Source organism: Pseudophryne corroboree, chromosome 2 (genome assembly GCF_028390025.1).
Source record: "Pseudophryne corroboree isolate aPseCor3 chromosome 2, aPseCor3.hap2, whole genome shotgun sequence".
Lineage (NCBI taxonomy): Eukaryota > Metazoa > Chordata > Amphibia > Anura > Myobatrachidae > Pseudophryne > Pseudophryne corroboree.
In genome coordinates this window covers 627,445,313-627,456,187 of record NC_086445.1, presented here as the reverse complement: position 1 = coordinate 627,456,187, position 10,875 = coordinate 627,445,313, and the positions used below count along the sequence as shown (strand labels likewise).

Genomic DNA, 10,875 nt, shown 5'->3' with positions numbered 1-10,875 from the left:
TCGTAAGAGGCCACCATCTTCCCCAGAAGTTGAATGCACTGATGAACAGACACCCAGGCTGGCTTCAGGATATCCCGGACCATTGTTTGTATTACCAACGTTTTTTTTCTCCGGGAGAAACACCCTCTGCACTTCCGTGTCGAGGATCATTCCCAGAAAGGACAACCTCCTGGTCGGCTCCAAATGTGATTTTGGAAGATTCAGGATCCAACCGTGTTCCCCGAGTATGTGGGTCGTGAGAACTCGGACTGTAATAGCTTCTCCTTGGACGATGCCTTTATCAGCAGATCATCCGAATATGGAATTATGTTCACCCCCTGTCTGCGGAGACCCATCATCTCCGCCATCACCTTGGTGGATACCCTCGGTGCTGTGGAGAGGCCGAATGGCAGGGCCCAGGAACTGAAAATTACTGTCTAACAGTGCGAATCTGAGAAAAGCTTGATGCGGCGGCCAAATTGGAATGTGGCGGTATGCATCCTTGATATCCAGGGATACTAGGAATTTCCCCTCCTCCCGACCTGATATCACCACCCTCAGAGACTCCATTTTGAATTTGAACTCCCTCAGAAAGGGGTTTAGTGATTTTAAGTTCAGAATGGGCCTGACCGAACCATCCGGTTTCGGTACCACGGAAAGGTTAGAAAAGTAACCTTTGTTTTGTAAATGGGGTGGAACTGGTACAATGACCTGTGAAATCCACGCATCCAACGCTTCCCCAAAGAGAGACTGACCTGTGTAGGATAGGGTCTTTACACCTCTCCTGGATTCCGCGTCGGCAGACCACTGGCGCAGCCAAAGTCCTCTACGAGCTGAGACAGACATGGAAGATATCCCTGCAGCCACTGAACCCAGGTCTTTCATGGATTCCACCATAAATCCTGCAGAATCCTGAATGTTACGTAAAAACAATTCAACGTCACTTTTATCCATTGTATCCAAATCCTCAAATAATGTGCCTGACCACTTTACTATAGCTTTGGAAATCCATGCACAGGCAATAGTAGGACGTAGTATCGCCCCTGAAGCCGTATATATGGATTTGAGCATAGTGTCAATTTTGGAATCAGCCGGTTCTTTTAACGCGGTAGATCCGGAGACAGGTAAAACCACCTTTTTTGAGAGTCTGGATACAGACGTGTCAACTATGGGTGGGTTTTCCCATTTTTTACGATCTTCCTCAGGGAAAGGGAAAGCAACCAGAACCTTTCTAGGGATCTGAAATTTTTTCTCTGGGTTTTCCCAGGCTTTCTCAAATATAGCATTTAATTCCTTAGATGCAGGGAAGGTTAGCGAGGCTTTCTTATTGTCAGTGAAGTAAGCCTCCTCAACCTGCTCAGGTGTTGTATCTGCAATATTCAACACATCTGTAATGGCCTCTATCGTCAACTGCACCCCTTTTGCATGAGATGCCGCCCCCCGCAGCACATCCCAATCACCGTCTGCCACATCAGAATCGGTATCCGTGTTATCTTGCATAATCTGGGCAAGAGCACATTTTTGGGAGCATACAGCAGGGGGCCCTGAGGTAACAGAACCGGACCAAACTGCCATAGAGTTCTGTAAAACCTGAGTTGCAGATTCATTTTGTGCAACTCTAGTAGAAATCTGAGAAATCATACTTTTAGTAGAGTCTAACCACTCAGGCTCCCTTGCTGGGACCTGCGCTAACACAGTGCAATCCTGATTACATGGAATGGGATCATCCTGAGAGGACATACCCTCTGCAGCATATGACACAGAGTCCCTGGACATAGCTTAATGGAGACCACAGACACTACACACACACACACACACACACACACACACACACTGAAGGGGCAGACAGAGTTTCCCCCCTAAGAATGGAAAGAGAAGAACAGAGATTGGAGCCAACCCACACACAGCGCTTCAGGATATAGGGAAACCCTTATCCAGCGCTTACTGTGCACCTTAATAGGTTGCACAGTACAGATATACAAGCCTCCTCCCCCTTCTACAACCCCCTGGTACCGTATAAGATAGCTGGAGTTGAATTGGAGGCACAGCTTTCACTGACAGCGCTTCTGCAGGCAGGAAAATGGCGCTGAACGCTGCTGGGTCTGCTTTGAGAAGCTCCGCCCCCTTACATGGCGCTGCCTTCCCACTCTTCTGAAGATTATACTGGCCTGAGGAATTGTGCTGGTAGCGATTCTGGGACCCTGACAGGCTTGGAGTCAGTGTAGGGTGTAGACGCTGGCTCAGGGTACCCCTCACAGCGCCGCACTATGTACCGATGAGCCCCGAAGCGCAGTTAGTACTGCGCTCCATACCCTGTTGCCGCCATCTTCACACCGGCTCCCCGCTTGCCAGGAGGGCCGGTGACTAACTCGCCACAGGTCTTCTGGCTCTGTAGGGGAGTAGCGGCATGCTGCTGGGGTGAGCGACCCCCTGTGGCGGGGAACGTTCGATCCCCTCAGGAGCTCAGTGTCCTGTCAGCGGAGATAGTGGCTCAGAACCCGCAGGGCAGACACTACTCCTCCCCTTAGTCCCATGAAGCAGGGAGGCTGTTGCCAGCAGCCTCCCTGTAAAATAATAAATTCTAAAATAAAATTTACTAAAGAAGCCCTGTAGCGCTCCGCTAGCTGAGACCGGCTCCTCCGGACACATTTTCTAAACTGAGTCTGGTAGGAGGGCCATAGAAGGAGGAGCCAGCCCACACTCTCAAACTCTTAAAGTGCCAGTGGCTCCTAGTGGACCTGTCTATACCCCATGGTACTAATGTGGACCCCAGCATCCTCTATGTAGGATGTAAGACAAATAATAATGACATGTGATGTAGAAGGCCTTGCAATTTCCTACACACATGTACTTCATACCCTGTTGTAACTTGGCTTACAGACACCAGTTTAAAAATTGATAGGAACACTAGACGCCCTCTTTCTTGAGCCGGGGCTTCAATTCATTTCAAACTGTATGTACAGCTACAGCGGCGGGAGAGCAGCTACCGTATATTGCTATATATAGAGATCGTACCTTTTACTCCCCACTCATCTTACAGCTACCGTACTTCTCTGTAAAGCACCGCAACCTTACCAACCATTCTCCTGCACAAAAATGGCCGCTGCAGGCTTCGCCTACGTGCATTCCTAGGAACTTCCCTTTCCCAGCATGGCGCTGCGGTCGCGGCGCAGAACGAGTGACGTCGTCACGCTAGCATACGGAACAATGTCGGACGATAGGTTGAGGCGTGAGCTGGTGTCTCTCGGCTTCAAACCGGGACCGATCACCGATAGCACGCGCGGCGTCCTGCAGAAGAAGCTAGAGAAGTTACGTAGAGAGTCTGCGGGGCGCCGGAACTCCGCTGGGGGCGGGGAGAGGCGCAGCGGCGCAGGCGGGGGGCGCACCTACCAGGGACGCGGCACTGACAGCCGAGTGGAAGAAGATGAGGATGAGGAAGACGAGGAGGAGCAGCGCCGCTGGGAGACGCACCGATCTGACCTGTTGCCCGGCCTGCACAGGCCGCAGCAGCTGGCTGAGGAACGGGTATCCTGGGGCAGGGAGACCCGGCCGGTGGAGGGCAGCTGGGGAGCAGGCAGCAGAGCGGAGGATGTCCTGTACCCCCGGAGAAGTGTCACCACCTCTTCTCCCCACACGGAGCACAGCGGGCTGTGGCGCAGGGATAGGGACAGCTGGGCAGCGGACTATAACGGGAGCTCCAGCCTGGGATGGAGGCCGGGAAGCACCGGCAGCCTCCCACACACACGGACAGGGGGCCTGGAACAGGGGAGAGCCCGGTACGGATGGGAGCAGCCGGACACAACGGACAGCCGCCCTCACACGGGGGTCCCGGCCCTGAGGCGGGAGGGGACTGCTCATCACAAGCCGCACTGGGCCAGGTGCACCGAGTACTATCTTGCCGTCCTGTTGCGGGTGCTGTGCGCGGTGCTGCTCACGGTCTTCCTCGGCATCCTGGTTATGAAGAGCGGGGTCCTGAGCAGCCAGCAGGACAGTGAATGTGAGTATAGCACCAACACACCCACTGCCCTGCTTACTGTGTGCTTGTAAACGATGATTGGGATTTATATGTATTTTCCATCAGCAACACACACAAAGCTGAGAACACATTGGTTAGATAATTGTTTTGACAACCCGTGTCTGAAAAGTAAAGTAAAGTAAACATGATATTTTGAATAATTTGTCCGATTCCGATGGATCGGAACGTCAGTCGTTCAAATCAGCCAGTGTGTACGCACCCCAGATGCACAGGTGTATTCATTACTCACCGACACATTTAAAAAAAATCCACAGGTGCTGCCAATTATTTCACTTGTGATTCTGTGAGGAGACCTGGAAAACTTTAATTGTTTGGGTCTTGAGGACTGAGTTTGAGAACCTTTGGTCTAATGTATACCCATCTTAATATTTCAGTAACTTAAACATAACACAAATTATATTGTACTGATAGTGTAAAAGTTTCCTTAAAGTTCTATTTAGTTTTGGTGTGAACCAGAATTTGGGGGAGATGTAGTAAGCCTTCGAGTGTGATAAAGTACCAGCCAGTCAGATCCTGTCATGTTACAGGCTGTAGTTAAAAAATGATAGGAGTTGATTGGCTGGTACTCTTATTTCTCTATCTCTTCACTTTACCACTCTCTAAGGCTTAGTACGGTGCATCTACCTTGTTCAGTTATCCATGGCTGTTAGCAAATTGCTTATTTTATCCACGTGTATTAAAACATTTTTCAGTTTGAACTTCATCTCAGAATATTCCATTCTTAGAAGTACTTACCTTTTGCATAAAAAAAATCTTATGTTTGGCAATATGTTTACCATAGTGATTTATAGGGGAAACAAACACCCTGAGTACATAAATTTAATCTGATTCTACTGGAAGCATTGCTATGTTATCTAAATTATACCAGCCCACAATTGAATCCTATATTAAAAGACGGCGTTTAATGTGGTTCGAACATGTCTGCAGAATGGAGCCTAAAAGAATACTATACCAGTGCCTAAATAAAACACGACCGGATGGATGGAAAATAGCATGTGATGCGCCAAAGAAAACATGGCTAAAGCAGATTGCCCAAGACCGTCAACCATTGCACCTTCCATAGTGATGTCAAACAAGCCGCCCCCTAAACCGATCCCAGTGGAATACGATTATTCGAGATTCCCACCCTTTGGCTGTCACAGTCCCGGCAAACTTACCCTACCAGCACTAACGACAATCTAGTCTAAATTTAGTTTGTCTAAATTATACCGTGGGTTATTGGTTGACCTGGGTAACGGCTTGGTGAGAAAGGGTCCCTAAAAAATAGCCTAGATCCAGTGCAGGACACTGATACTGGGGCCAGTGTATACAGGTGACTCGGGTCCCATTTACAGCACAGAGCTGGATCCCTGGCCTTGGAGATGTCATCTCCAAGCGCTATCAGAACAGTTAACACTGCACTGACCCGGAATAACCCAGTTCAGAGCTGTGGTGTAAACGGGAGATTAAGTACAGGTTGAGCATCCCTTATCCAAAATGCTTGGGACCAGAGGTATTTTGGATATCGGATTTTTCTGTATTTTGGAATAATTGCATATCCTAATGAGATATCATGGTGATGGGACCTAAATCTAAGCACAGAATGCATTTATGATTCATATACCCCTTATACACACAGCCTGAAGGTAATTTTAGCCAATATTTTTTATAACTTTGTACATTAAACAAAGTGTGTGTACATTCACACAATTCATTTATGTTTCATATACACCTTATATACACAGCCTGAAGGTCATTTAATACAATATTATTAATAACTTTGTGTATTAAACAAAGTTTGTGTACATTGAGCCATCAAAAAACAAAGGTTTCACTATCTCGCTCTCACTCAAAAAAGTCCGTATTTCGGAATATTCCGTATTTCGGAATATTTGGATATGGGATACTCAACCTGTACCAGAATCATGTTCCAAATTCCGAGTCGGACCTGGTAATTTTATTATGTAAGGGGTATAATGGGTACAGTGACTTGGATTTCTGCGTGTCACCATATTGTTCACTGAAACAGTCTTTCCAACCAAAGTGCATTCTGATTTGAACTTTCATTGATCTAGATTAAGGAGATACTCACGGTTTTAACTTAAGGTGTGTACACACGGTGAGATTTTTTCTTGAGATTTTGACTATATAGTAAAAATCGCAAGAAAAGTTAGTGCAAATCGCAAGGTGAAAGTCACCTTGCGATCCCGATGCGCGGCCAGGTCGGCATCGCAAGAAAAGATAGACTGTGCAGGCAAGTCAATCCTTGCTAGATCGGTGTACTATCTAGTTCATCTCACATGTCAATGACATCTCACATAAGCCAAAATCTCTCACAAGCCAAAATCGTAAGCACACATAGTCCATATCTCAAGAAAAGTTAGTCAAAATCTGTCCTATCTGGGCTCTGGGGAGTTCAAGGGAAATCGCAAGTAAAAATCGAACATAGCAAGGATCTCACCGTGTGTACACACCCTTAAGGCTGAAACACACTACCCGGCTTTTGCCGGCCGGGAAAAAGCCGGACGGCTTTTTCCCGTGCCGGCATTGTAGTTAACAGTGTGAGGGCTAGGGTCCCTTCACACTGCACGGCCCCGGCCCGGCTGCCGGGTTGCAGCCGGGTCTCACCACTGGAAGGTCCGGCAGCCGGGCGGCCGCCGGGCCGTCTTTGCAGCCAGTGAACCGTGTGTGTGAAGGGGAGCTTTCACACACAACGGTTTTTTCTGAAGCCGTGTCTGATGCTGCGCATGCGCACAGCATCAGACACAGCTCAAAGCCGTCCTGTGTGAGCGACTCTGCCGGTTTCTCCCGGATGGCAAAAAGCCGGACAAAGTTTGACCGGCTTTTTGCCATCCGGGAGAAACCGGCCAGTGTGTTACAGCCCTATGTTGGCTGCTTTAACCAATATTCCATAATAGTCAGTTATTGCATTACATAACTGACTGCTCTTGGTTGCCAGAGAAATCTAGCACCAAAAAAAGGGATTTTTTGGGGGGGGGTAAAAGTGCACTTGTATCTAAGTGCCCTTTCACAAACTGACTCCTTTCTGCTTCTTTTTTGGATCTAAATGTCTATTTGAGTCCAAAGGTAGCATCACCAATACAAATTATATAGTGCCTTTGTTGGGCAATTAACAATAAGAATTGGACCCCATACAGAATATTATCTATCTCGCCTTTTATCATTGGTGCGGGATATTCTTTGTTTGCTAGGAAAGTCTGTCTGGCCGCTTACTTGCTTCTCCTTGTGCATTATTTGGTGGGAATTAATGTCATGGTAATGTAGTACCACAATGTTCAGCTGCACTGATTACCTCTTAATACAGTAACCAAACTGTTCGTTTTCCTGTGAAGCTTTATGGGGAGTGAAAGAAAATTAGTAATGTTTGCAAAGTGTTTTTGCGTGACCTCTTTGGGGGCACTTAGTGGTCGCCCTTGAATTCTTGCTTTATGCTGGGAACACACTGGGCGATTATATCGTCCATTTAAGCGAAGGGATGATATATCGGCAGCGGGGCAGCAGTTATGTGTATCTGATATGTCTGTGAATGACATCGTTAAGACATATCATGTCGGCCCAAAGTGAGAGAAAATGTCTACACAGAAAAAGTAACTTTTCAGACCCCCCCCTCCCTACGCCAAATGTACATAATATAGCTCTATTATTAATAAGGGGGTGTACACAAAAAATAAAATTGACTAGTACCAAGAAAGTGAAGAAAAAATAAGAATTTACTCACCGGTAATTCTATTTCTCGTAGTCCGTAGTGGATGCTGGGAACTCCGTAAGGACCATGGGGAATAGCGGGCTCCGAAGGAGGCTGGGCACTCTAGAAAGATCTTAGACTACCTGGTGTGCACTGGCTCCTCCCACTATGACCCTCCTCCAAGCCTCAGTTAGGTACTGTGCCCGGACGAGCGTACACAATAAGGAAGGATTTTGAATCCCGGGTAAGACTCATACCAGCCACACCAATCACACCGTACAACTCGTGATATGAAACACAGTTAACAGTATGAAACAATAGAGCCTCTCAACAGATGGCTCAACAATAACCCGATTTAGTTAACAATAACTATGTACAAGTAATGCAGATAAACCGCACTTGGGATGGGCGCCCAGCATCCACTACGGACTACGAGAAATAGAATTACCGGTGAGTAAATTCTTATTTTCTCTAACGTCCTAGTGGATGCTGGGAACTCCGTAAGGACCATGGGGATTATACCAAAGCTCCCAAACGGGCGGGAGAGTGCGGATGACTCTGCAGCACCGAATGAGAGAACTCCAGGTCCTCCTCAGCCAGGGTATCAAATTTGTAGAATTTTGCAAACGTGTTTGCCCCTGACCAAGTAGCTGCTCGGCAAAGTTGTAAAGCCTAGACCCCTCGGGCAGCCGCCCAAGATGAGCCCACCTTCCTTGTGGAATGGGCATTGACAGATTTTGGCTGTGGCAGGCCTGCCACAGTATGTGCAAGCTGAATTGTACTACAAATCCAACGAGCAATAGTCTGCTTAGAAGCAGGAGCACCCAGCTTGTTGGGTGCATATAGGATAAACAGCGAGTCAGATTTTCTGACTCCAGCCGTCCTGGAAACATATATTTTCAGGGCCCTGACAACGTCTAGCAACTTGGAGTCCTCCAAATCCTTAGTAGCCGCAGGCACCACAATAGGCTGGTTCAGGTGAAACGCTGACACCACCTTAGGGAGAAACTGGGGACGAGTCCTCAATTCTGCCCTATCCATATGGAAAATCAAATAAGGGCTTTTACAAGACAAAGCCGCCAATTCTGATACTCGCCTGGCAGAAGCCAAGGCCAATAACATAACCACCTTCCATGTGAGATATTTCAGATCCACGGTTTTTAGTGGTTCAAACCAAAGTGATTTTAAGAAAAACTCAACACCACGTTGAGATCCCAAGGTGCCACAGGAGGCACAAACGGGGGCTGACGATGCAGCACTCCTTTTATAAATGTCTGAACTTCAGGTACTGAAGCTAGTTCTTTTTTGAAAGAAAATCGACAGAGCCGAGATCTGTACCTTAATGGAACCCAATTTAAGGCCCATAGTCACTCCTGCTTGCAGGAAATGCAGAAATCGACCTAGTTGAAATTCCTCTGTTGGGGCCCTTTCGGCCTCACACCATGCAACATATTTTCGCCATATGCGTTGATAATGAGTTGCTGTAACCACTTTCCTGGCTTTAGTAAGCGTAGGAATTACTTCCTCCGGAATACCCTTTTCCTTCAGGATCCGGCGTTCAACCGCCATGCCGTCAAACGCAGCCGCGGTAAGTCTTGGAACAGACAGGGCCCCTGCTGCCGCAGGTCCTGACTGAGTGGCAGAGGCCATTGGTCCTCTGATATAAATTCTTGAAGTTCTGGGTACCAAGCTCTTCTTGGCCATCCACGAGTATCGTTCTTACTCCTCGCCTTCTTATTATTCTCAGTACCTTTGGTATGAGAGGCAGAGGGGAGAACACCTAAACCGACTGGTACACCCACGGTGTTACCAGAGCGTCCATAGCTATCGCCTGAGGGTCCCTTGACCTGGAGCAATATCTTTTTTAGCTTTTTGTTAAGGCGGGACGCCATCATGTCCACCTGTGGCCTTTCCCAATGGTGTACAATCCTATTGGAAGACTTCTGGAGGAAGTCCCCATTCTCCCGGGTGGAGGTCGTGTCTGTTGAGAAGATCTGCTTCCCAGTTGTCCACTCCGGGAATGAACACTGCTGACAGTGCTAACACATGATTTTCCGCCTATCGGAGAATCCTTGTGGCTTCTGCCATCGCCATCCTGCTTTTTGTGCCGCCCTGTTGATTACATGGGCGACTGCCGTGATGTTGTCTGATTGGATCAGTACCGGCTGGTTTTGAAGCAGAGGCCTTGCTGGCCTCAGGGCATTGTAGATGGCCCTCAGATCCAGAATATTTATGTGTAGGGAAATAACCTGACTTGACCAAAGTCCCTGGAAGTTTCTTCCCTATGCGACTGCCCCCCAGCCTCAAAGGCTGGAATCCATGGTCACTAGGACCTAGTCCTGTATGCCGAACCTGCGGCCCTCTTGAAGATGGGCACTCTGCAGCCACCACAGTAGAGATACCCTGGTCCTTGGAGACAGGGTTATCAGCCTATGCATCGGAAGATGCGATCCGGACCACTTGTCCAACAGGTCCCTCTGAAAAGTTCTTGTATGGAACCTGCCTAATGGGATTGCTTCGTAAGAAGCTACCATTTTTCCCAGGACTCGCGTGCAATGATGCACCGCTACCTATTTTGGTTTCAGGAGGTCTCTGACTAGAGATGACAACTCCTTGGCTTTCTCCTCCGGGAGAAACACTATTTCTGGTTTATGTCCAGAACCATCCCCAGGAACAGTAGACGTGTCATAGGAACCAGCTGTGACTTTGGACTGTTTAGAATCCACCTATGCTGTTGTAGCACTTTCCAAAATAGTGCTACCCCGACTACCAACTGCTCCTTGGACCTCGCCCTTATAACGAGATTGTCCAATTACGGGATATTACAACTCCCTTTTTTTGAAGGAGTATCATCATTTCGGCCATTACCTTGATAAAACACCCTCGGTGCCATGTACAGTCCAAACGGCAGTGTCTGGACTTGGTAATGGTAATCCTGTACCACAAATCTGAGGTACTCCTGGCGAGGATGGTAAATGGGGACATGCAGGTAAGCATCCCTGATATCCCGGGATACCATGTAATCCCCCTCGTCCAGGCTTGCAATAACCGCCCTGAGCGATTCCATCTTGAACTTGAATTTTTTTATGTTCATGGATTTTAAATATAAAATGGGTCACACCGAACCATGCGGTTTCGGTACCCCAACCCGTGTGGAATAGTAACCCCGTCCTTG

At 47.9% G+C, this 10,875-nt stretch overlaps 1 protein-coding gene across 1 annotated transcript in view; it reads left to right on the top strand.

Moving 5' to 3' along the window:
- Positions 1-3,041: 3,041 nt before the first annotated feature.
- Positions 3,042-10,875, top strand: part of LEMD2 (LEM domain nuclear envelope protein 2) — a 101,853-nt gene continuing 94,019 nt past the window's right edge. The window contains exon 1 of the mRNA XM_063954849.1: positions 3,042-3,976. Within this exon, the coding sequence (XP_063810919.1) occupies positions 3,130-3,976 (847 nt within the window). The 5' untranslated portion in view covers positions 3,042-3,129. The remainder of the gene's footprint in view (positions 3,977-10,875) is intronic.